Source organism: Pyrenophora tritici-repentis, chromosome 10 (genome assembly GCF_003171515.1).
Source record: "Pyrenophora tritici-repentis strain M4 chromosome 10, whole genome shotgun sequence".
Classification (NCBI taxonomy): domain Eukaryota; kingdom Fungi; phylum Ascomycota; class Dothideomycetes; order Pleosporales; family Pleosporaceae; genus Pyrenophora; species Pyrenophora tritici-repentis.
This window is the reverse complement of record NC_089399.1, coordinates 1,537,318-1,561,639: the sequence shown is the minus strand read 5'-3', so window position 1 is coordinate 1,561,639 and position 24,322 is coordinate 1,537,318. Positions and strand designations below refer to the sequence as shown.

Below are 24,322 nucleotides of genomic sequence, written 5' to 3'. Positions count from 1 at the left end.
TGCAATGTAAATGTAATCTTCTAATCAATGTATGTATTTATCTACCGACGGTTTGATATATATGGCAATGCTTGCACGTTATCATCGTTTACCTACGTTTAAATACTACCCTGAGTCCCCGAAACGTTTTCACCCATTACCCAGTGAGAAAAACGCCCGCCGCTTCTCTCTCGCTTGCTCTTCAGACCCGGACTGCGTTTCACCTTTTGTTCTCGCGCGCTTGTTACCACCACCACCACCGCCTCCCTTTTTCAGCCCAGTCTTTGCGGCGCTGTTCTGCCTGTCCAGTAGTGGCAGCGGCGCAGTAGTAGACTTTACAACTTCCTTGATCGTCTGTTTTGACAGACAGTAATCGATGTGCGCGTTGAAGCTCGTGTCGTCTGGTGGTTGGGGGATACTGCAGATAGGGCAGGCCCACGTGGGTTCTGGAGTCGTCGTTTCTTGCTGGTCTTGTTCCTGGGATAATTTCTCCAGCTCATTCATCTCGTCGTTGCGTTCTTGGCGAGCTGCTTCTTCGAATTCTTCTTCTGGCCAGGTTTCCCAGGCTGCTGCGTCGTCTTTTGGCGTGGTGGATTTGGTTGCGGTTGCGGTTGTGGATGGTTTTGCTGCTGCGCGGCCGAAGAAGTCGATGCCTGGTTTCTTTGTGCTGATAATGTGTGTGACGCGTAAGCCCATTAGTCGTAACTTCATACTTGGAATCTCTTTCATGAGTTTTTCTAGCATGGGGAGACTGTACTTGTACAAGTCGTCTGCTTTGTGGACGGCAAAGGGAGGGGTGGTTTGTCGAGTGTGCACTTCGTACGTGTGGAGTTTGATCTTGATGCAGAGGGTTCGGCCTTTATATTCGGTGCGCTTCAGGTCGCCTTCTAGTTCTTCGGCAATGTAGCGAAGCTTACCGCGTAGAGCGTCGGGTGATTGCAGTTCCTTGAAGGTGGTCTCAGTGCCGACGCTCTTGCGCTCGTAGTCTTCGGCGCGCTTGATGACTGTGCGGCCTAGGCCTAGGTAGCACTGCATCAGGAATTGGAATGCCTTTTGCCCGAAGAGCTTGGCTAGGCACGCGCGGTGGGCATAGATGTCTCCACATGTTTTGACCCCTACGGCGTCAAGCTCTCGTTCGAAAACACGGCCGATGCCGTTCACCTTGCGTGTCGGAAGCGTTCTCATAAACTCCATGATTGTCTGTCTGTCGCTGGGAAGGAGAAACTGCCCATTGGGCTTGTTGATGTTCGAACAAACCTTTGCAAGCTTTGCGTTGGCTGCAATACCAGCGGACACAGTGATTTTAGCCTTCTCAAAGACATCTGCGCGCATCTGGCTGACTGCCTCTTCCGGAGTCAGATGATGCTCTTTGCAGTACTCTGTGAGGTTGAGGTAGGCCTCATCGCAACTGGCACTTTCAAAGCCAGGGTCGTAGAGGGCCAGTACTTGGCGGACCTCTTCTGCTTTGGCCATGTACTTTTGAAAGTTCATGGGCACACAAATGAGCTGTGGGCAAAGTTTCATAGCCACAAACCCTGCCATGCCCGAACGGCAGCCAAACTTCCTTGCATGATAGTTGCATGTTGTTAAGACCCCTTTCCCCACAGCAAACGGAACATCTTTCAGTTCCGGACGATCGAGCTCCTCGACCGCGGCATAAAACGCATCGCAGTCGAGATGGACTACCACCTGGCTGAGGTCTCTACTCAATTCAAGTTCGGCAATGTAGTCGTCGGCTCTACGCAGGTCGGACGTCAAGTCCAATTTGTCCAGCTGTTTTCGCTTTGCCAGGATTTTGCTAATCTTCTCGGTGAGGTTTTTGTCCTTGGCTTCCTCATTGTTGAAGAATTTGGAGCCCTTGGACGCGTTGTATATGATTTCAGAGACCTTTGTCTGGTCGACGGAATCCTGTCCAGCTTTGGTGAGCGAAGGGCCTAGAAGATGGTATTTGAGAGAGTTGTGTTCGTTGGAGGCGGTGCGGGCGGTGTGAGGGCGGTCTGGGTTGTCGCGAGAAGGTCCAGAGGGGGTCATGATGGTTGAGGCGTGCGCAGAGGGCCAGTCGGGCGCGTCGAGGCCGAGCTTTCTAGGTTCATGCTGGGGCTTGTGTGAGCCACGAGGGCTTGCGTGTGATGCTGGTGAAGGGAGTGACCCTGCAGCATCGCTCATGGCAAGTGGGGAGTCATCTCTCAGAGCGGGCAAGTCTGATGGGCGGCTAAGGCAGGTAAATGCGTGTGAGGCGGTGATGAAAGTGTATGACGCACGCGTGCGCGCTTTCACGGCTACGCCCAACGGGGCACTAGCGGCGATCTAAACCCTTGAGGATCATTCAGGGCCACGAGATGGCTTTCATCTCTCACAATTCCAGACGGTCTAACGGCCTGAACCCCTTCTCTTGCCGTGCGCCTCTTCGACCCGACCATGGACCGGTCGCCAACCATTTACAATCCTCCACCGCTGCCATTGTAGAGTGGGGCATTACAACAACGCAAGACCGACACGTACCTAGCGGCCATCAACAAGCAACCATCAACACGGTCCATTAACCTAGCAACCGCTCACTGCCCTCCCCAGAAGGCCATGCTCTCCCTCTACATCCGCCCCATATATCCCACACTATAAAAACATACACACTGGAGGATGCCCATCGAACGACCCGACCGAAATAATCCACGGCCACTGAAGCCGACGCTCGCTAGTAACCGAACGGCAAAGACGACGCCCTTGACCCCTCGACTAGCTGTTGCGCCCACCGCTTCGTCGACTGTTAGCTCCACGAGCACCCGCACCGCACGCAGCAGCAATGGCACCACACCGAGGCCGAGCAACGACAATGTCACCCCGGTAAAGGCCTTTCTGAGCAGCAACATCACGCCGCGCTCGTCGTCACGCAAGTCCCGCGTCGGCGGAGACAGCGCAACATCCACGCCAAGTGTCACCCCTTCGGCAACACCCAACAATTCGCGCCCGACTTCGACGATAGATTTCCACAAGGAGCAAGGGACCGGTTATAGCGCACACGGCACTATAGGCAAGGCCGTCGCAGGCACAGGACGACCGCGCAGCACTGTCGGGCAGAACTCACATACTACCTCGGCTCCGAGGGCACCACCGTTAGCCGGCATATACAACCAGACACAGTCAGAGGTTGGCTCCAGGAAAGATACTTCGCCTCGCTTCTTCCATGCCAACGACGCCCGCCCCCATGACTACCGACCCGCACCGCCACAGGCAGAGGCTCCGGTCAGGAAAGCGCCTACCTTCTTCTACGCCGATGGCAGGGAGGATGATACTCCCTCCAAGCAAAGCGCGCCCTCTCCGCCACTGTCCGCTGTGAGCAGGTCCCATTCTATAAGCAGACCCCAATCGGGAGGCCCCCAGTTCTTCCATGCCGACTCTGTGCCCGAGTCCAAGGGCCGTAGACCAATCCTCACCCCACCGCCCATTCCCACATCCCCAGAGCTGCTTCCCGCTGCCGACCCTTCGAATGAAGCGTCACTCCGACCGCCTTCGCCCTCCAAAGACTTTGCACACTTGTCATACCGTAAAGGGGCCTCTCAGGTTCGACCGGCTATAAGCAGGGGAAGCTCGGGAAATTCTGCCTTGGCCATCTTTGGCGGCCACAATGGGTCGGATGTTGGTGACCGGAACGGACGGAGATCGAGCGTTGCCTCCACCATCAAGCGAGGACATGTCAAAAGCTCCAGTCTGTCGTCTATCGATTCGGTGACTAGCCTGAGGAAGTCGTCGACCAACGAGCCCACCGCCATGGCACCAAGCCCACTCCATGCTGAGAAGAGCGTTTCCGAAAAGAGGGCCTCGGCACCTTCCCCGTACTATACCGCATTTTCCCCCCTTGGATCACCGATACAGGAAAGCCCCAAGAGGAACAGTGAGGGCAAGACTCCGCTTGAGATCATGAATGAGCTTGCAGCCAATGCACGACGGGAGCGAAAGGTGCTTGATCTCGAAATCAGTAACTCGTCGCTTCTTGCCATTAACCGATCACTTGAGAAAGAGATTCGGAAGCAAAAGGCCGAGCTCAGGCGCTTCCGTCGGATGAGTCGGGCTGGACACTTTGCTATGGACCACATGGACTCTCTTACCGAGACGTCTGCTATTGGTTCAGCCAGCGTGGGGAATCTCTCGGACATGTCTGAAGGAGATGAGGACTACGACGAGGAAGACGAAGAGGAGGGGGAGGAAGATGAAGATGAAGAAGACAGCAGCGAATCGTCCCTCGACGATAGTGCTTTGAGTCCTGGCGCTCAGCAAGAGCGTGATGAAGCACATCGTGCACGAGACGAGAAACGCCTTCAGCTTGACCTTTCGAAACATCGGGACATGCTGAATGATAGTCAAAAGATGAATCAAAGTCTTCGGCGATGCTTGGGGTGGACAGAGCAGCTTATCAAGGATGGTCAAAAGGCTTTGGAGTATAAAGTCAATGTTAGCGACGTCAAACTAGGCGGCCGCGTACTCATATCCGAAGACGACAACGAAATCGCTGAAGCGGAAGAATCGAAAGGCCTTCTGAGTCCCTGGAGTCCAATGCACCAAGCTATAGACGCCTTGGAATCGCCCTTCTTCCCCGGACTCAACAGCAACCGTGTCATCGATCGCGACAGTGGTGTAGACCTAGAAGGCCTCGATGCCGTCGGCCAAAGCACAGACAACTCTCGTACATCATCCCCTCGCAACAAAACCACCAGCCCCGTCAAAGAATTTCGTCCCTCACTCCCCGGCACATGGGTCTCCTACGCCACCAATCCACGCGAATCCGAAGTGAAGAAGCACGAAAGTCTCTCTCCCCTCGGCTCGCCCTTTGAAGAACGCATCCGCCATCTCCACGCCTCAATAGATGCTTTGGAAGCTTCCTAACACGTACCCACCCGACCATGTCGGACATAAAAACAACACTCTTCTTCCCTTCTTTTGTGTATGCGTTTCTGGGACAGAACGCATGCATTTACCTACTTTTTTTCACAACTACCCCAGTTTGCAACATTGGGCATTTCCTGCTGCATTTACATCTTCTGCTGCATCCCGCTTTGGCGTTTCGCATTAAAAACGAGCGAAACCACTTTCGCTCCTAGCATCATCATCTTCGTTTCATACATCTACCATATAAACTTGGTTGAATGGTTTGGTTGCTGTTTTTGTCTTGAGCATTTACACCCACTCGCTTTTTGGTTTTGGCTTTTTTTTTTAAACTCTCGAAACGGCGCATTACGGATCCATTACGTCGAATGCGATTTCGACGTCGTACGACCATTTCCTTTGTTTTTCCTTTCTTCTTACTCATCCTCTCTGATTGATTGATTGATTGGGGATCGATCCGTAATGTCTGAATCTTGCGTTTGTTTGTTAACGGCCTTGCTACTCTCTCCATCCACAAATCAAGTTTAGATGAGCGGTTTTGAGGAGGTTCGTTTGTGTGCCGTGTCGTGTCGTGTGTGCTGCATCTTGGACATAGGGACGGCTGTTTATGGTTTCTTTCTTTCTCTCTTTTTTCCTTTTCGCAGTCGTCGTGTCCCCATCATCATCAATCAATATGAGGGAAGGAAAGGAAAGGAATGGAGAGGAAAAATCAGATCAGATGGCCCGCCGTTGAAGAGAGAGAGGGGCTTGTTACACGTGTTGCTAGTTTTATGATACCCCATATCCCATATCCCATCCCCCATCCATCCATCTATCCAATCTCTCGTCCCACAAATTTGAATCCTTGCTTGGCTTTGGAAGAATAGGCCCAATACACAGATAGATATGTATGTGTATGTACGCATGTATGTAGATGATTAATCTGAAACGTATACGTATATTAGTCATGCATGCATGTATACGTGTTTGAAAATGGATGAGTTGCACGTGAGGATACATGTACACGTAGTGTTCACGTGGGGATAGTGTTCATGTGACAACATTGAATCTGCAAGTGGGGCTACATCTGCATGCATGTGTTCACGTGAGGTCGGCTCGCACGTGATGACATCTTTCACGTGAGGATATGCTGCACGTGAGAACAAACCGCACGTGACGACAGTAGTTACGTAAGAACTATTTTCAACATTAGAAAAAACATGGACTCTTTATGCGATCAGTTGCACGTGAGAATACCCTCGCAAATGCGAATAGCAAGCATGCACACTTCCAATCGGTTTTATACAGAAAGTGCAGCTATCCTGCCCATAGTTGTGAAATCCCCTCCCTGACAATGCATTCTAAGTTATCATTAAAGAAAAAGAAAAATCCTCCCCTCATGGACCCATAATCCGTCTAATCCGAGCAAGTACTGAGACCTTGGTTGCAATCAATCAATCGTCATGTGTGTGGATATACCCCATCAAAGGGATGAGGTAGAAAAGGAAAAGGCTGACTCTTGTGATATTGTACACGAAACCCGCAAAAACACATCAATCATAATATGCATGTGAAGAAAAAGGAGCGCAGAATCAAATTAGGTTCTAAGCCCAGTAACCAAGGAGAGCCATCAAGCCAGCACCCAGGACCATGAGACCGAAGGCCTTGAGCGTCCTGCTAACAGGTCCGTTTTGCATGTAAGGGCTGAACATGAACTCATGGGCCATGAGCTCGACCAGACCAGTGTAAATGAGGATACCAGCACTGATGGAGTCGAAGATGCCGTTGGAGAGAAGCGTAGTACGCGAACCCGGGGCAAAAGACTGGCGAGCACCTAGACCGATGGCAATGGCAATGGGTGTGGAGAGTCCGTAGCCCAGACCCAACAGGTAGGGTGTCCAACGCTTGGATTTGGGCCAGGGCACCATGGCGAGACGGGCTCCGAGTCCGAGACCCTCGAACATTTGGTGGAAGACTAGGACAATGTAGAGGGTGATGAACTCTTCTCCGGCCACGGCGAGTGTCAGACCGATGAAGATGGAGTGGAATATGACACCAAACTCGAGGATGAAGACGGCGGTAAGCTGGGCAGCATACTCAGCTGGTGCGGAAATGTGAGGCTTTGCGGCGGACTTGTCATCACCCATAGCAGTGTGATCACGCTCGTGGCCGAGATGGTCTTCGCCACGCATGTTGGGGTTGTTTCGGGCGCCGGTTTCGGGGTCCTCTCCCTTAATTCCGTCGAGGCTGTTGCTGTCGGTCTTGGCTACAGGCGCGGTATGAGAGTGGCTAGCGTCGTGAGAGTGATCGTCACCGTCACCGAACTTGGCGTAGCGCATGGTCATGAGCTCAAGGAAGAACATGAGGAAGATGGTCATCAGGGCGATACCCTCGGGCCATGGGTACTTGGTGATGACACCGGTCAGACATTCGTCACCCAGTGCCTCGTTTGCCGGAGCAAGAAGATGGATGAAGGCTGTTGTGATGATGACACCGGATCCGAAATACTTTGCGGCAAAAAAGACCCAGTTGGGGACGAGCTTGTGGCGCCTACGCTTTGCGAAGACGGGGAATACAGCACCTGTGCGTTGTCAGTGCCTGATGACCAAAGCAGTGTACTGTGTTACTTACCAAAAGTAGATGCCACCAATATGACAAAGATGGATGAGATGCGGACTCCCATGCGACCATCGTAGTCGTTACTGCCGGAGCATGCGACGGGCTCTTCCACCTCTTCACTCTGGCGAAGCACAAGACGTGCGACCTCGAGAGCTGTAGCCATCTTGGTTGATGAGTAGGCGAATAGTCGAGCGAAAAAGGAAAGCTCTCTGCCACTCCCAAGTGCTGAGTATTGCTTGGTATGTCCCGAGCGTTTGGTAGCTATGCAGAGTCGAGTGGGGTTTTTGAAAGACAAAGGCTTGTGAAGGCTTGGTACAAGCTAGGGTGGTCTTCTACAACCTTGGGTGAACAGGAGCACTATATAGGGATCTTCAAGGATGGCCAAGCACCGTGATGGCGAGTCGGCGACTGCTTGGTGAGGCTTGTACAGGTTTTGCGGCTGTGAGGCGCAAATTGAAGGCAGAGGGGGTATGGGATAGGCCCAATATGGAGTACCATGATGGAGCGCTAAGCACGATTTTCCACTCACCCACGGATACAGTCAGCTAGTAGCGTGGGGTGCGGCTGTCGAGGGCGAGATAAGTGCGAAGGGTGGAAGTCGGATAGAAAAATAGCGTAGGGTTTGAGCAAACTCATGGTGTTGTGGTATGTATGGCACCATAGCATGTGTAACAATGGCATACACAGAAGCCGCAAGCACAGCCCCCGGCCCCCATCGGCAAGTCGCGAGCGAGTCGGCGGCGAGTCGGTAGTCGGCAGCGGCAGACTTAGTCAGCGCCAAAGAAGCTAGCGACAATTTGGTCGACTATTAGAGACTTGAAGAGGCCCACTTGTAGTGCAGAAGTTGAGAAATGAAGATGAAGAGTTTGCGCCTCCGCCGAATGTCAGCGACCATTTTGGGGGCTTCCGCCGAACAATAGGCGCGTGGACACGGGCGCGACGACGTGCAGGGCAACGCAGCGTAACGAAAACAGCAAGTGCAGCCTATCCGTATCCGTACAAAAGTCTCCGCGGCTTCCTGGAGGAACAACGAGGGTAGGTGGTTCGGATGTACACGGCGGGTGGAAAGTTACGCCCAGGATTGGCAATCAATGGGGGGTGAGATGAAGCCGAGGAGAGAGAGCAGATCTATCGTCGCAACCCCGCGCGAGGCCGAAACGACTTGCTTCTTTTCTGCCTTTTTCCGGAAGCTGTCGGATTCTTGGAGGCCGGTAGAATACGCGCTGCACATGTGCAGTGACGGGCGAGGTGCAATTTGTTGAGCAGTGGAATGGCATGTCGTGCCGGCTGGGTTCCAAGGTTGAATTGGGTTGCGGGAGCTGGCCGTGGGCAAACTGGTGGACCAAACTGGCAGCGCTGTCGGCCATGATAGTTGTCGATACATGTCACGATACAGCTCACTGGGGTAGCTGATCTGCTTGCTAGGCTGTTTGTATACTATCGTCCATGCACATCGGACCGTGCTCGGCTCTACGGCAGCTTGAGGGTTGAGGATGTCCTGTAGGGTGTAGGTCACATCACACCACCGTGAGGGGAAAGCAGCTATGTACAGGGCAGACGGCGGTATTAAGTTATGGGGCGGCTACCAAGCAGCAAGGTGCGACATGGAGTTGGGGTACTTTGCAATACGGTCAGCCGGCCATGGGACTTGCCAGACGCCAGAGGATGAATCGAGGCGATCGCAAGCTCAAATGCAATACTGAGACGGCCATCAGTGGGCTGAGGACAGACTGGATCGGAAAGCTTCCAGCCATCGACGGAGGATGAAACCGGTTTGCTGAAGTCGCTGCAGTGCACGCCCTCACAACCGATGGGTTGTCCATGTTGTGGGGTACATGCCTGCTGGCTTGGCGGCGACCAAAGCGCGATGAAGGCGCCCGATGTACCAGCAGCTTCAGTCCTCTCCGCACCGTGGCGCCACGCGTTCAATGTCTCGACCAGCGCAATTGTGCAACAGATTGAAGGCATTGACAGGCTCCAAGCTGCAAGCCGTACCAGCGGTACTGCGGTACTTGGACGAGCTGCCAATCCAGAGGCCCCAGCTGAAGTTCGCTGAGTTCGCACATCCCTGCTCACACTCGCGGCACGAGCGGGAGCCAATCATGGCGCGCCGTCGTGAGGGGCTATGACGTCTCGATTCCCCTTCCGTATAGCTCCTGCCGCAGCTCCAACAGGTGACCGCATAGCTGCCTAGCTTCTCCTCTTTATAACTCCGCCTCGTCTCACTCAACTCTCCATTCCATTGTCAATCCCATCAGCTTCTCCTTCAGCACATAGTTTTGCTGCCAAGGTCCCCAAAGCTCCACCACAACACCAAACCCGCAATCATGATCGTCGACCAGTTTGAGGACGTCTTGAGGAAGTCGGACATGTTCCCACTGCCAACCGCCTCTCCCTCGCACTCCCCCGTGTCCCCCATCCCCTCGGTTGTGCCTGGCAACAAGCCCATCTATGAGGTTGCCAGCGACTCGGGCACCAAGACCCTATGGGTTGTCTTCGTGATCATGTTGGTCGCGTCTGCCGGTTTCACCGTCATGTCATGGAGGGTCCCCTTGGTATGTAAACACCTGCAGCTGCCTGGGGCTGTCAATGGTCTAACACGTCATAGAACAAGCGTCTCTACCATGTCATCACCACCGTCATCACCCTTACTGCCGCTCTCTCCTACTTCGCCATGGCCACCGGTCACGGTGTTGCCCTGAACAAGATCGTCGAGCGCGAGCAGCACGACCACGTTCCCGACACCTTCACCACCACCTACCGTGAGATCTACTGGGCCCGTTACGTCGACTGGAGCATCACCACCCCTCTCCTGCTCCTCGATCTCGGTCTCCTTGCTGGCATGTCTGGTGGACACATGATCATGATGATCATTGCTGATATCATCATGGTGCTTACTGGTCTCTTTGCTGGCTTTGGCTCTGAGGAGACTCCTCAGAAGTGGGGCTGGTACACGTTCTCTTGCATTGCCTTCCTCTTTGTCTTCTGGCACCTTGGTATCAACGGTGGTGCCAACGCCAGGGCCAAGGGTGACAAGCTCCGCACTCTCTTCACCTCGATTGCTGCCTACACCCTCATTCTCTGGACTGCCTACCCCATGTAAGTTTGACATGTACACTCCATCAGCCACACATACTAACCTTTGTCAGTGTCTGGGGTATTGCCGACGGTGCTCGCAAGGTCAGCGTTGACTCTGAGATCATTGCCTACGCCATCCTCGATGTGCTCGCCAAGGCTGGTTTCGGTGCCTGGCTCCTTGTTGCCCACGCCAACCTCCGCGAGAGCGATGTTGAGCTTAACGGCTTCTGGGCCAACGGCCTTAGCCGCGAGGGTGCTATCCGCATTGGTGAGGACGACGGCGCGTAAAGCATCGTCATCACATGACATGATCGTCCCGCAACTCGGTTAGAGACTGCATTGGTAACCATGGTTCGCCCTACGTACTAGGGACCTGAACTATTGATCACGAAGGAAAAAGCACAACTGGGCATGCATCTATTTCGTACTGTCTTTCTTGACAGCGTTATGATTAGTTTTTCATGAATGGAGTTGGAGGACTGTGAATAGTTATGAGATTGGACGGCACTCGATGTGGTCGGCCCGTAGTTAATGTATTGATCTCAAACAATTCCCATCAAAGCGCACTGATCGGCCCGTGGTTAATGTCTCCATCCCACTCCTCGTATTCGCCGGACCGTGACCTAGTATTTCCGTCCAGTTATTCACATTCCTCCCGTTCCAACACGGCCGTTTATACGGACGTAAGCAGTGAAGATTGTTTCCTTCTCCCTTGCCTTTGGTATATATATAGCAGCAACGTTGGTAGGTCTTCACGATGCATCTCCCTTCAATTCATCAGTCTTTTGTATCGCATCTGAAATAATTGTAACTCATTGTTCAACAATCCAACAAATCAATCATGTCTTCTACATTCATCAACCTTGTGCTCGCAACGCTCTTGGCACAAGGGTAAATCTCACCGCCAATGCCGTAGATCTTGCTGACAAAGTTGCAGAGTTCACGCACTTGATCGAGTTGTCTACACTCCTCCACCGTCTGCACCTACTTCAGGTCCCAATTGCACCCTTACCGTCTACGAGATCCCGTCGGTCAACGTCGACTGCACGTTCCTTCAGGCAACGACTACAGCAACCTCGTATACGGACTGTCACGGATGCGCACTTGTGACGCAAGGGCTCGGGCTTGGACTAGTAAGTCTTGTACCAAGAGGGTTGAGAAGAAGAAACTAATAGGACACAGCCGTGCCGAGCTATTACCAACGTCCCTGGTACTACAACCAAGACTGTGACGTCTTGTTCGCCGACACCAACACCGACTGGACCTTGCGATGAAGATGACGATGAAGATGACAAGTCGGAGCTCGGTGGCGAGGGTGGTGAAGGTCTTTAGGTGATGACCATGGGAGGGATGAACTGAACCTGTTTGTACATAGGAGGACAATAAATTGAACATGTATATACATAGAAAAGCACTCTACAGTCTTTTGTATTCCACGCCAAGTTCAACAGTGTAGCAGTTCAGCAGTGCTGCGGTGCTGCTGTCACTGTTTGCTGTCGGTGGTACCTAGCCCAGTGCTACAAAATCTCCGACTGCAAATACCGTGTAGCCTATGAGTTGCACCGTACCTTTTATTAGCCAATTTAGTGGAAACAGTGAAGAGGCGTGTAATCTCCTCCAGCCCTTGGTTCGAGGTGAGGCATGAAACTGAGGTAAGCTTGCACGTGCCAATGCAATGTTATGCATGTCGGCTCCGATGATGTCGCGCATGGACGTGTGAATGAGCGAACGACATGGCGTGATGCAAGCGTCGCCCAGGCGGAGCAGACATCGTGACGACGGGTGAGAAACACGAGATCACACGGCGGCCTGATGATGGGTGTTGGGTGTCGGTTGCTCGATCGACGTGAGGTGACGACGCGCCCTGGTTGGGGCTGGCGTTAGCTGTTGCCATGATATGCAGGGATCAGCGCAGGCAGCTGCCCCGCAACCAAGACAGTTCGCAACAAAGCAATCAAGCAAGCTCTCCTCTCTCGTCTCATCTCACCTTGAAGCTGCCCTTAAGTACCGAGGAAGCTGCGCCCTTGATTGAAAAAAAACATCCGCCATCACACTACACAACCCACCAAACACGACCAACAAGACATTCACCATGGCCGACGAGAACACTGTCATTGTCGACGAGACGCCCATCTCGCCCGTGCGCTCTCTTGACCGCCGCAACAGTCTGGAGAAGCATTTGCAGCACCGCCCGGAGCCGCAGGATCTCAAAAACCGACACATTCTGCTCGACACTACCACAGCCCCGTATGTTTTCCCCACTTGTGCCCCAGAAGCTAGTGTAGCCCGCAGCTAACCCCGGACCTTGCCTTACAGAGCTCTCCAAGCCAAAGCCCTCGAACTGGAGCGCCAACGCGCAACCGACAACCTCAAAAAGGGCCTCAATGCCCGTCCCGAGCGTGCCGAGCTCGTCGACCGAAACATTCTTCCAAAGTCGACGGCCGCGCCCGCGCTGCAGGGTCACCAGAAGGAGCTCGATATGCACATGAGGGCCGACAGCTTGGAGAAGGGTCTGCAGCATAGGCCGAGTCCGGAGGAGCTGGTCAAGAAGGGCATCTTGGATGCGGATGAGAATCCCGTAAAGGCCGACTAAGCATGTGCTGTGCACTAGAGGGTGGCAGTCTGAGGAATCTCGGTTCAAAATAAGCATATGGCGTTTGACGGATCTCCTTGTAACAATTGGGAAATGGAGTAGAGCTTCATTCTGTATGTATGGCTAACGTTGAAATGAGCACACAAATACACATTGTCTTGCAAGTCTGTGCTGGTCGTCTTGATGCTTTCCTACATGACACTGCAAAGTATATGGCAAAGCATGATGTATATGTGCAATAGTGGCACGACGGTTTAGCTTGATCACAAAGCCATACTAATGTTAAACAACAAAACTCTCATGAGGTCGCTTAGTGGGCGACCTTCTCCTGATGCACAACGTTGGCCTGCTTGCCATCCGCATCCAGCTCCGTCACTTGGCCGTGGACGTTGCGCTCGCCATCAGCCTCCATATTTTTGACCATCTCGGTGACACCGAAAAGGTCGTCCATCCTCTCAAGAGACAAGCCCTTGGTCTCAGGAATGAAGAACCAAACAAAGATAAACATGGAAGCACAGAAAGAGCCATAGGTTAGGAAAGTACTGTTAAGAGTTAGCAAACAAAGTCATCTCTGGTATCGGAAAAACATACCCGTAACCGCCCTTGCCCATGGTAGCCATCATATTAGGCGTTGCCCTCGCCACCACAAAGTTGAACAACCACTGCACCGCTGCGGCAATGGCAACATTCAGCGATCTCAGCCTCGCCGCTGGAATCTCAGACACGTAGATCCAGCATACGGGACCCCATCCAAACTGGAAGAAGCAGGCGAAGAGGAAGACACACACGAGGGCGAAGTAGCCTGCTGGGGGTACGGGCTGGCCCTCGACGGGCGGGTCAACACGCATGTAGATGCCAATGTAGAACATGGCGAGTGCCTGGGCGATGGATGTCCAGAGCAGTGAGCGACGACGACCAAGCGAGTCGGCAGCGAAGATGAGAAAGGCGAGGCAACCAGTCATTTTAACGATACCGTAGATGCCAGTTGCGAAGAGTTTGTTAGTGTTTCCCTTTAGTCCGAGTGCCGCGAAGATCTGAGGGGCGTAGTAGTTGACTTTTCGACGTCAGTCCCAACCCTAAGTTTGTATACCTCGACAAGAAACTTACTAGCATTCGTGCCCGTCATCTGCTGACAGATCATCAACGCAATCGAAATCAGCGCCCTCTTCCTATTCCCCGGAATCGTAAACATCTCCTTTAGCAAATCCTTAATCGTAGCCCCCGCCACAAGCATCCTCTCATGCTCGAGCTGATCCGCAATATCCTTGATCTCATCCTGCACATACGAATGACTGATTGGCAAATTGCGTATCCTCGCCAGCACACTCGTTGCCTCCTCCCACTTATCCTGCTTGGCCAAAAACCGCGGTGACTCTTTATTCAACGCCATGCAACCCACCAGCAGCACAGCCGGCAACGCCTGCATAGCCAACGGCACAATGTACACCTGCGCGCCACCGGACAAATGCAACAGAGACCCGTAATTCACCCAGAACGCCAGACACGTACCCGTTGCAATGAACAATTGGTACAGGCCCGTCAAGCCACCACGGATACCGCGGGGGCTGTTTTCAGAAATGTAAAGTGGGACGACCATTGAGGCGCCGCCGACGCCGACGCCGGCTACGAATCGGCCAATGTACATTGCTTCGAGGGCGCCCATGGCAACGGCTTGGATTATACAGCCCACGATTGTTATGAGGCCGGACAGTTGGAGGGCGACTTTACGACCCCAGCGGTCGGATGCCCAGGAGGCGAGGAAGCAGCCGATGAAGCAGCCGGCTTGGAGGGTGGAAGCGATGTTTGCGTTTAGGTTTGCTTTGCCGACCTTGTCGAGGGTGTCTATTGAGTATTTTCTGTGAAGCAGGGTGTGTGAGTTTGATGTCTACGTCTCCAATTGTATAGAATCGAAGAAGGGAATGGAAAAACGTACTTTTGAAACTCTGGCAGTTCCAACACTCCGCCAATGGTTCCAATGTCGAAGCCGAATAACATGCCGCCGAAGCAGGCGGAGCCTGCCATGGCGAAGGCGCGCCAACCGTAGATCTCATGGGGGTCGGATTTGATTGAGTCGTTTTTTACTATCATGCGGATGAACCGCGCGCCGGCTGATGGGGACGACATGATTGGCGATGGAGTCGATGGTTCAACTCAATTGAGGCCGAGGGGAGATGGCATATATCTATAGAATCGTACCCTGTCGGCCAGTCCCTTGATCTGCAATGAAATCGATCTATATCGTTGTCAGTGAACTGCTTGGCATATGTACGATGGGTCCGAGTAAGTACCGTGCTGTGGCCCGTCCCGATAAGATGAAGACGAACAGAAAGAAGAACGGAGTGGTAGATCCGTTGGAGATGTAAAACAACGCTTACTCACTCTCCTCGTAAACTCTCTATATCCCAAACCAAGAAAAAGCCGGTATAAGAAAAACACCAGCTGCGAGGATGGAAGGGAACAAATTCAAACACGAATTAAGAACCCAAGACCGCAATCTATATAAACCCGTCCCCTCCAGCATCACAGCTGCGCCGGCGGCCCATGCGCAACGCCATCCTAATCATCTACACTACCTAGCCCGAATAGGTACGTTCCCAAAGCCAAGCCCGAGGGATTCTAAACTAAATCCTCCTCTTTTTTTTCGCCCAACCCCAGACTAGGTTGGTAGTTAGTGTAGCTCACCCCAGACAAACCCCCAGACTTTTGGAACCCACACCCTCCACATACCGGTTCCACACATCCACCAACCCACCAACGCCCTTCCCCAGACCCACAGTAGTCGCTCAGGAGAAAAAGTAGGTAAGACTATTATAACATCACAAAGCTTAACAAAGCCAATGGCGCAAATCCAACTCTCAGATTGACGGACATGGATCGTGATAGAAACGCCGTCTTGGAAAAGAAGCCATTTTGGTGCCAAGATTCCCTTCCGCTACCAAGCTACTTTTTCCGTCCAATGGCGTGGGTGGCAGGCTGGAAAAGGCCATGTTCGCCAAGATGGTGCCAAGAGTAGCGTGTTCCCGCGTCTCGACAAGTGTCGGCGTTTGTTTGTGTCTGTGTTGCCGCGCTTCCATGTGGGCATACATAAGACGGGCTGGGCTGGGCTGGGGTAAGCTTCTTTTCTTTGCTAGCCGCGCTGGCTGGGCTCGCTGACTGCAGGACTCACTAGTTAACTTTTCTGTCTGGGGTGAGGTGGGGTTGGGATTGGACTGGATTCCCCGCATACCCAAAGTGGCGCTACGGTTGTTCTCTGGTGAGCAATTTATCCGCGTATTAGACGTTTGGGTGCAGGTGCAGTGTGTTGATTGACTTGCCCCGCGATCCCCTCCACGCGTGCACGTGTGATGGGTTAGACGTGTTTTATTGTGGGAATTGAGCATAGTCGGTCGGATGGAAGTAGGTTATCGGACGTTCTTTTAGGAGACGTAGGGTTCGTACATACGTTGACATTAGATCGGGTACGGTTTTCAGGCAGAATGCAGAGCATGCAGGATGAACAGAGAAAGGTAGTAGTTGGGTCGTGGGAATGTTGGGACAATTATTTCCCGAGGTGGTAATCCGATACTACTACATTTCTGGTTTGTTGTTCATCAGTTGCGATCTGGCATAAGGACTGTACCAGCACCAGGACTGAGTTCGACGTTGTCAGTACGGGTTTACGGTATAATTCATACCGAGAGAGATTAAGCATTGCTTCCACGTCCCCGCACTCGATTCGTTCGCTCCTGCCCGTTCTCCCGTCTTGGAATCCTTCTAGGCTCCTGGGCATTGCTTACACCTCATCGCCCAACATATCAGAACCATCGAAACAGAGTTTCCGAGCATTTACGATTTTTCAGCCACCCGATTAAACGGCTGCTTTAGTTTAGCAAGCAGAAAATGACAGCCACAACAGCAAACACCAATCGGGCATTCCCCCTCCACCCCTTCTCCACTAATCCCTTCAAAACCCGCGACGATGCCGTCGCAGCCGTAGCCTCACTACTCGACCCCCTTCTCCCTGGTTTCTCCCAGCAAAACGCTTTGATCAAGGTAGGCAGCACGGGCACGCGATTTGACGAAACGGGCGCTCAGGTCGAGGGCTTTGCTCGCCCGCTATGGGGTCTTGCGCCGCTGCTGGCGGGCGGTAGCACATATGCTTCCACGGACAAGTTTGTCCAAGGACTGATTTCTGGGACGGATCCCGAAAGCCCGGAGTTTTGGGGGTATATGGAGGATACGGATCAGAGGATGGTGGAGACGTGTCCGATTGGGTTTACGTTGGCGGTTGCGAATGAGGCGTTTTGGGAGCCGTTGACTGAGCGGCAGAAAAAGAATGTGGAGACTTGGTTGGGGAGTATGAATGATAAGAAGATGCCGGATACAAATTGGTATGTTGATTCCTTTCCTTCATGATGTTGTGCTGCTTGGTTGTTTACTGATGTTTTACAAGGCTTTGGTTCCGTGTCTTTGCCAACCTTGGTCTGCAGAGAAATGGGGCGAAATGGTCAAAAGAACAGCTTGAAAAAGATATCAAACAGCTCAATACTTATTACCGCGGTGATGGCTGGTCAAACGATGGTCCTGATACGTACCGCCAAATGGACTACTACTCTGGTTCCTTTGCTATTCAGTACCTGCAACTCCTGTATTCGAAACTTGCTGCAGACATCGACCCGGAGCAAGCAGAGGAGTACAAGAAGCGGGCACGCATGTACGCCCTCGACTTTGTACACTACTTCGACCCCGAAGGCCGAGCCATCACCTTTGGCCGCTCACTGACGTATCGCTGGGCAATGGTAGCCTTCTGGGGCGCCGTCGCTTACGCCGACCTAGAACTCCCTGCACCCCTCACCTGGGGCGTAGTCAAAGGAATCTGGCTACGCAACCTACGCTGGTGGACAACCCAACACGACATCTTCCAATCCAACGGCATGCTCACAGTCGGGTACTCATACCCAAACTACTACCTCGCCGAGAACTACAACTCGCCCCAATCCCCCTACTGGTGCATGCTCGCCTTTGCCTGTCTCGCTGTCCCTGAAACCCACCCTTTCTGGTCCGCAAAAGAAGAACCTCATCCCTTCGCCAACACCCGCGTCGTCCGCCCCTTACCGCACCCCCGCCAAATCGTCTGCCTATCAGGCGGTCACACCTTCCTCCTCTCCAGCGGCCAATCCTGCCACTACGCCATCAAGAACAGCAACGCCAAATACGGAAAATTCGCCTACAGCGCCGCTTTCGCATACTCCGTCTCCACGGGTTACCAGGAACTCGAGCAATTCGTCCCAGAGTCTCAACTCGCCTTCTCCGACGACGGCGGCGAGCTCTGGAAAATGCGACGTGCGCTCAACGGCGACAGTCAGATTGAAACTCGCGATGGCGTGCCGGTTCTGGTGTCGAGTATGAAACCCTGGGCTGATGTTGAAGTTACAACGTACTTGGTTCCGCCACATGAGGAGACGCCGAATTGGCATTTGCGTGTTCACCGTGTGACGAGCGGGAGGGATCTCAAGAGTGCAGAGGGTGCGTGGGCGGTTTACGGGGCGAGGGAGTCGGATGGGAGATTACTGACTGAGTGGAATGGTACACTTCGTGTGCTCGATACCTCGATTCCTGAAGGTGGAAAGTCGGATTCTGTATCTGCGTTTGCGGCGTCGCCGCGTACGGGAGCAGTGGGCATCGTGGATGTGTACCAAAAGGAGCGCCAGGGCAGTGTTATTCTGTCTGATGCGAATAGTAATTTGGTCGAGAGTAGGACTGTGTTGCCGATTGTGCAGAAGGATATTAAGGAGGGCGAGACGACGTGGTTTGTTACTGCGGTGTTTGCCGTGCCGGCTAGTAAGGAGGGCTGGAGGGAGAGTTGGAAGGAGGGATGGGAGAAGAGGCCGAGTGTGCCTGGGTGGGTTAGTAGTATGATTGATGGATAGTGAGGTGATGGACAGATGAATATGGCTAGACATGTGTCGATACCACTGGCTCAATACTTTAGTATTGATGGCTGAGACTCTGAGGAGCTGAGTGCTCCAACCACTTTCTCGTCTAATGTGGTGCAAGAGCTAGACTACTCTACCAGTCGTAATCCGGTTCTTTCAGAAACACATCTCCTCATATACAGAAACCGGTTTCCCAATCCCAAGGACGTTCGGCCTCCTGCTCATCCTACTTATCCTCATCCTCTAAGCTCGTACTACCAATCTTGTTCGAGTTATCCAGCTCCGCTTCCCTGCTACTTCTCCAGCCACGCCCAGGCAGTTGCCAGATATGGGTGACATCTTGGAACCAGAACAAAGGCGATTCTCTCTTTCTCTGAGGCTGCCATCGGTATATTGGGCCGTTGCCAGTGGACGAAAGGGTTGTATTGGTCGGAAGGGGTTTGGCGTCGGAAGATACCCGTTCATGCACGCACGCTACTATATATCAGTAAGTGAAGCTTTCTAATGCATTCTACCCTTCTACATTTGGAAGTTGACGTACCTGATGTGGCCATCGCCGGCATAGAGGCACATGATCGACCGTGTCCTATGACCCCGTAGAATGGCAGTTTTCTAATATCACTCTCTAGCGGCTCGCTATCGCGAAGGTCCTCCTTGTATGGTTCGTCGTGGGTGGAGTTGATACGAACCTTGGGTTTGAAACATGAGTTCCAGGTATGTTGCCGGGCGTGACTAGGAGCAAGAGAAGATTCTTCAATCTTGGGGGAATTGTTGTCGATGGGCAGTTCAAGAGCTCGGCTGATAATCGGACTGGTCTCCCGACTCCCATAAGCACTATCTGTATCTGAGATGTGAGACCGGCCCTCGGATCTGAAATGAGCAGAGTCGCTGGCTTGAAGGGGAGCAAGTTCATCCATCAGTAGGAAGCGCGAACGAGACGATGGGGGGTTGGTTGGGCGGGACTGCATTGTGGAGAGTGTGCACTAATCGAGGCTTCGAGGTCTAGTAATCCAACTAGAATGTCTCCAAGGAGATTTGCGGCGTTGATTAAACGTATACAAAAAATATTTAGCGAAGTGTTGTGGGATGTAAGCGCGAGGTTTCGCGGGGTGTGTGACGCGGGTGAAGTAAAGATGAAGCAGAATAAGAATGTAACAGGTCGAAGAGTAAACACTTGGTTTCACTACAGGAAGGAACGAGTTTGCTAACGCCACAGACTTCAGAATCGCGTAAGACCGTAAGAGTGTAAGATGCAGGGTGTGGGGTAGTTTTTGGATAACGTCTATAGCTAGAAGGGCCCGCGCATTCTCGGTATACTAATTAGTAGTACACGATCTGTCTGGTTGATCTCATGTAATGATTACTGTTACATGCTCGTTCAGGGTCCTGTACCATACCATGGTGTTGTCTATTGCCAAGCCAAGGCCCCGACGCTGTAACACTAGCCACTAGCATGGCTAAACACTGGAACTCAGTCACGTAAACGGACATGCTTGTTTCCAATAATAGAGACTATGTTCCTCGTTTGCCTGCCGGGTCGTTTGCAGAGAAGGCAAGAAAAGAGGATGAGAGGTCAGCAGGAGGGCCCGTAGCGCGGAGTCAGGCGCTACGACACTGCCCCACCGAAACCAGTCGCATTCCAATCGTGCAACCTCAAGACTCACAAGCGCCGTCTCTGACCCATAACCAGCGCTGCTTATCGCTACAAGATACTTGTTAAGTTATCAGACCTCCCTCACTCTGCTCAACACATCGCGCATCACCAAAACGGCGTCATCAGCCCCAGCCCCCCGACAGCGTTCGCTCAAATTCCCCTCTCCGCATCGCCAGCCAACTCACAACCGCCTCGGCCATACTCTGGGACCCCAAATTCACTTCACGAGCGCCCCCCGGGCAGCCTCAAGCCAGTACACGCAGGCACACTTGTCGCTCCCCAGCGCACAGACTCATCCATCAGCGTCCGCAACCTCGGAGACGGCCATACTGTGCCCATTGTGCCCACCATGGACAACCGCAGACACCCCAGTTCCTTCCAGCAGCTGGAGAAGCTTGGAGAGGGAACATATGCTACTGTAAGCACGATGAAGTATTATGCGAAAAAATACTAACTCTTGTAGGTCTTCAAGGGCCGTAACCGCCAAACGGGCGAGCTGGTAGCCCTCAAGGAAATACACCTTGATTCCGAAGAAGGCACGCCCTCGACAGCCATCCGTGAGATCTCGCTCATGAAGGAGCTACGCCACGAGAACATCGTCTTGCTGCACGATGTCATACATACCGAGAATAAGCTTATGCTAGTCTTTGAATTCATGGACAAGGATCTCAAGAGATACATGGACTCGCGGGGTGACCGGGGCGCTCTGGATCCTGCCACAATCAAGTCATTCATGTATCAGCTGCTCAAGGGCATCGCCTTCTGCCACGAGGCCCGCGTCCTCCACCGTGACCTCAAACCTCAGAATCTTCTCATCAACAACCGCGGTCAGCTGAAATTGGCCGATTTTGGTCTTGCTCGCGCCTTCGGAATCCCCGTCAACACCTTTTCAAATGAGGTCGTAACACTGTGGTATCGTGCACCGGATGTATTGCTGGGCAGTCGCACCTATAATACTAGTATCGACATTTGGTCTGCAGGCTGCATCATGGCGGAGATGTACACTGGCCGGCCCCTCTTTCCAGGAACCACAAACGAGGACCAAGTACAAAAAATCTTTAGGCTGATGGGTACACCGTCCGAGCGATCTTGGCCAGGCATATCTCAATTGCCAGAGTACAAGAATAACTTTCCTGTCTACCATACCCAGGATCTGCGCCTTATACTACCGCAAGTCGACCAGGTCGGTCTCAACCTGCTCAACAGTATGCTTCAGCTCCGTCCAGAGATGCGCATCTCCGCTGCAAACGCTCTGTTGCATCCCTGGTTCAACGACCTACCACAGCGTCAACAGGAAGTCGCTCAAATGCAGGCACAAGCGCATGCCCAAGCACAGCAAGCCCAGATGGGAGGCTACCAAGTTCCTCAAAACGCGTACTAGAAGCCCAGCGTAGATTGTGACACACATCAAGGGTTTCCATTCCCCTTAATGATCGATCCTAATACAAGCAATTACCAAGATGCGCGAGAACCATATTCTGTCGAAGGCAACATGTTTGGTTGGAATGGGTCCCATTATGCTCCAATGCAGCCCGAGGACTTGGTCGGGAACATGACGGGATATTGGGATGGCGGTATCCGTTATTGGCATGACGGCAATTCTTGGAAGAAAGCGGAGGATCAAGCATTTCAACGCCCGTTTGTGCATGAAGGCGTTACATATGTATGGAATGGTCTGACATTTGATAAATATGAGCTTGCACATGAGGCTTCTGGAGCCAGCGGTTAACCATCCGAATGCACATTCTCTAATACCATGGTCTTTAACTAGCTTTGATAGTTTATGTCAAGATTCTAGGATCTTGACTCTTGAACTTTGTTTGGCTGTTGCGCACAGTTATCTCTTTATTCCAAGTCAAAGGTGTGTTCCTGGACCATTTCCATAATTTATCAATGGGATTTTATATTAAGCCATTTGGTATAATAGCATGCTTGGTCGACTATATCGATTTAATAACCAAATTAGGAAGAATACCCTATTCGGAGCCCCCGGGGAAAAAGCGGTATGACTGATATGCCACTCCGCTCACTGAACCAGTTCCTCCCATTCGATTCTATCATCGACAAGCGGAAACGTCTTCTGTTGACCTGAATGATGCTTGGTATCGTCAACCAACGTCCCAGTACTCTCGACCTTAACTGGCATTATTAACAGATCATTCTCTTCGCCGTTTCACGTCCCTTGGATCGCTTTTACCCTGTATAAACGACATTTCCTTGTATGTATTTTGTACTTCACATGAGCATATCACCACGGGAAATGATAGTCTTCACCCCTATCTTTTCATAGCATAGAAGGCTTGCAGTGTAGAAGCGACTTTAGTAGTCACACACCTCTAGCTTTTCCAGATCAAAATACACCTAGAGGCAAATGTGAGAGATTTAATACTCCCATTCAGCCTATGAATGTGTAACCAATCAACCGACTCACGTCGTCTTTAAGACCACAATTTTACGCTTTGAACCCCCACGGATCGTCTAAACCTACAAACAATCTTCCTCGTGTCAGTGACGCTGTACCATACGTATAGCTCTTTACAGTCTCAAAGTATGATAGTCATATTTGCTTACCAGAGCGGGTATGCAGCTATGCGGTGCCGGAATACGGAGTCTCACAATGAAGAAATGTTGGTGGATGAGAGTCACATAGATCAGAAGTGTAGTTTGAACTTTATGTATCTCTCTCTCTCGCTTTTGTATGAGCAACTGAGTATGTGGGTATTGGAAGGCTGATGAAAACAGCGACTGTAACACGATTGATTAAAGCACACACATACACAGGCTTGTTATATGAATATCACGTATTTGCGTCTTGATGGAGGGAGTAGGTATTTCCGGTATACTCGTAGCTTTGGTTACGCGATGGGTTCACACATGTCGGCAGCCGTAGCTCTGGCGGCCGAGCATGACTCCACTGCATGATTATTGTTGGTTCCATTGTAACTGCATGGCGCAGATCTAGAAGTTTTAGGTCCGGTTTAGTTGTACCACACCCTAGCTGTGGTGGCTGTATTTAAACATCTATACTATTGGAACAAGGTCCCTTTAGTAGTATGACTACTATGGATAACCGAGTGGGAGGAGGGACAAGGCGGGGTGGCTGCAACGTATTGTTTTTACTATCATGTTGTATGTTCGCTACTCAGGCTGTTGTGGTGGATGCCATTGCCCACCGGGCAGTGCCTGCCACACCAGCACATCAGACCCCCAAGCACCTTCTACCTGGACTGAACCCAGATATTCTCAACATATACCATTTTTTTAGAGATCTCTCTGCAACTACAAACGTTGAGAAGAGGAAGACGAAGCAGGTTTTCATAAATGTCAAGAGTGTCATGTCAGTTGTCAGATTGACACAAGGAGTAATGCTCTCGTGTTTGTCTTACCACCTTGTTTCCACACGACGTTTTCGTATAGCAAGCACGTCATCGATACTATTGCGGTCCGACACGTGGAAAATGCACGTGGCTCCTACGTCCTCGGAGAAAGGAAAGAGACGCCAAGTCCATAACCACATGCTAACCTGTGTAGTGGTACTGTACCCGAATCTCTCTCCTACATTGAGCGCAAGACATCAGAAACCACATCATTAATATGTACTAACCCCAACCCCCATCTACCCTCTCC

At 52.1% G+C, this 24,322-nt stretch overlaps 10 protein-coding genes across 10 annotated transcripts; 6 read left to right on the top strand and 4 right to left on the bottom strand.

Moving 5' to 3' along the window:
* Positions 1–129: 129 nt before the first annotated feature.
* Positions 130–483, bottom strand: PtrM4_044290 (ZnF-Rad18 domain containing protein; the record flags this gene model as incomplete). The annotated part of the gene is made up of 1 exon (XM_001937269.2): positions 130–483. One exon carries the CDS (start codon positions 481–483, stop codon positions 130–132), a length of 354 nt encoding a protein of 117 aa, XP_001937304.2.
* A 2,133-nt stretch (positions 484–2,616) lies between these two features.
* PtrM4_044280 (Herpes-BLLF1 multi-domain protein) lies at positions 2,617–4,857 on the top strand (the record flags this gene model as incomplete). Its single annotated transcript, XM_066104518.1, has 2 exons — positions 2,617–4,130; positions 4,206–4,857. 2 exons carry the CDS (start codon positions 2,617–2,619, stop codon positions 4,855–4,857), a joined length of 2,166 nt encoding a protein of 721 aa, XP_065959082.1.
* Positions 4,858–6,440: 1,583 nt separating this feature from the next.
* On the bottom strand, positions 6,441–7,618 carry PtrM4_044270 (divalent heavy-metal cations transporter; the record flags this gene model as incomplete). The annotated part of the gene is made up of 2 exons (XM_001937271.1): positions 6,441–7,417; positions 7,468–7,618. The coding sequence occupies 2 exons, from the start codon at positions 7,616–7,618 to the stop codon at positions 6,441–6,443; spliced, it is 1,128 nt and encodes a 375-aa protein (XP_001937306.1).
* Positions 7,619–9,782: 2,164 nt separating this feature from the next.
* PtrM4_044260 (Bacteriorhodopsin) lies at positions 9,783–10,821 on the top strand (the record flags this gene model as incomplete). The annotated part of the gene is made up of 3 exons (XM_001937272.2): positions 9,783–10,010; positions 10,064–10,554; positions 10,605–10,821. 3 exons carry the CDS (start codon positions 9,783–9,785, stop codon positions 10,819–10,821), a joined length of 936 nt encoding a protein of 311 aa, XP_001937307.1.
* Positions 10,822–11,374: 553 nt separating this feature from the next.
* On the top strand, positions 11,375–11,865 carry PtrM4_044250 (uncharacterized protein; the record flags this gene model as incomplete). The annotated part of the gene is made up of 3 exons (XM_001937273.2): positions 11,375–11,424; positions 11,471–11,666; positions 11,716–11,865. 3 exons carry the CDS (start codon positions 11,375–11,377, stop codon positions 11,863–11,865), a joined length of 396 nt encoding a protein of 131 aa, XP_001937308.1.
* A 760-nt stretch (positions 11,866–12,625) lies between these two features.
* On the top strand, positions 12,626–13,126 carry PtrM4_044240 (RPEL repeat protein; the record flags this gene model as incomplete). The annotated part of the gene is made up of 2 exons (XM_001937274.2): positions 12,626–12,780; positions 12,850–13,126. The coding sequence occupies 2 exons, from the start codon at positions 12,626–12,628 to the stop codon at positions 13,124–13,126; spliced, it is 432 nt and encodes a 143-aa protein (XP_001937309.1).
* A 310-nt stretch (positions 13,127–13,436) lies between these two features.
* On the bottom strand, positions 13,437–15,250 carry PtrM4_044230 (ProP, Permease major facilitator superfamily; the record flags this gene model as incomplete). The annotated part of the gene is made up of 4 exons (XM_001937275.2): positions 13,437–13,668; positions 13,718–14,180; positions 14,234–14,982; positions 15,060–15,250. The coding sequence occupies 4 exons, from the start codon at positions 15,248–15,250 to the stop codon at positions 13,437–13,439; spliced, it is 1,635 nt and encodes a 544-aa protein (XP_001937310.1).
* A 1,755-nt stretch (positions 15,251–17,005) lies between these two features.
* Positions 17,006–19,024, top strand: PtrM4_044220 (uncharacterized protein; the record flags this gene model as incomplete). Its single annotated transcript, XM_066104517.1, has 3 exons — positions 17,006–17,496; positions 17,559–18,946; positions 19,020–19,024. The coding sequence occupies 3 exons, from the start codon at positions 17,006–17,008 to the stop codon at positions 19,022–19,024; spliced, it is 1,884 nt and encodes a 627-aa protein (XP_065959081.1).
* Positions 19,025–19,267: 243 nt separating this feature from the next.
* On the bottom strand, positions 19,268–20,009 carry PtrM4_044210 (uncharacterized protein; the record flags this gene model as incomplete). The annotated part of the gene is made up of 2 exons (XM_001937277.1): positions 19,268–19,515; positions 19,583–20,009. The coding sequence occupies 2 exons, from the start codon at positions 20,007–20,009 to the stop codon at positions 19,268–19,270; spliced, it is 675 nt and encodes a 224-aa protein (XP_001937312.1).
* A 485-nt stretch (positions 20,010–20,494) lies between these two features.
* On the top strand, positions 20,495–22,076 carry PtrM4_044200 (SPS1, Serine-threonine protein kinase; the record flags this gene model as incomplete). Its single annotated transcript, XM_066104516.1, has 3 exons — positions 20,495–20,520; positions 20,732–21,113; positions 21,159–22,076. The coding sequence occupies 3 exons, from the start codon at positions 20,495–20,497 to the stop codon at positions 22,074–22,076; spliced, it is 1,326 nt and encodes a 441-aa protein (XP_065959080.1).
* Between the last annotated feature and the right edge of the window lie 2,246 nt (positions 22,077–24,322).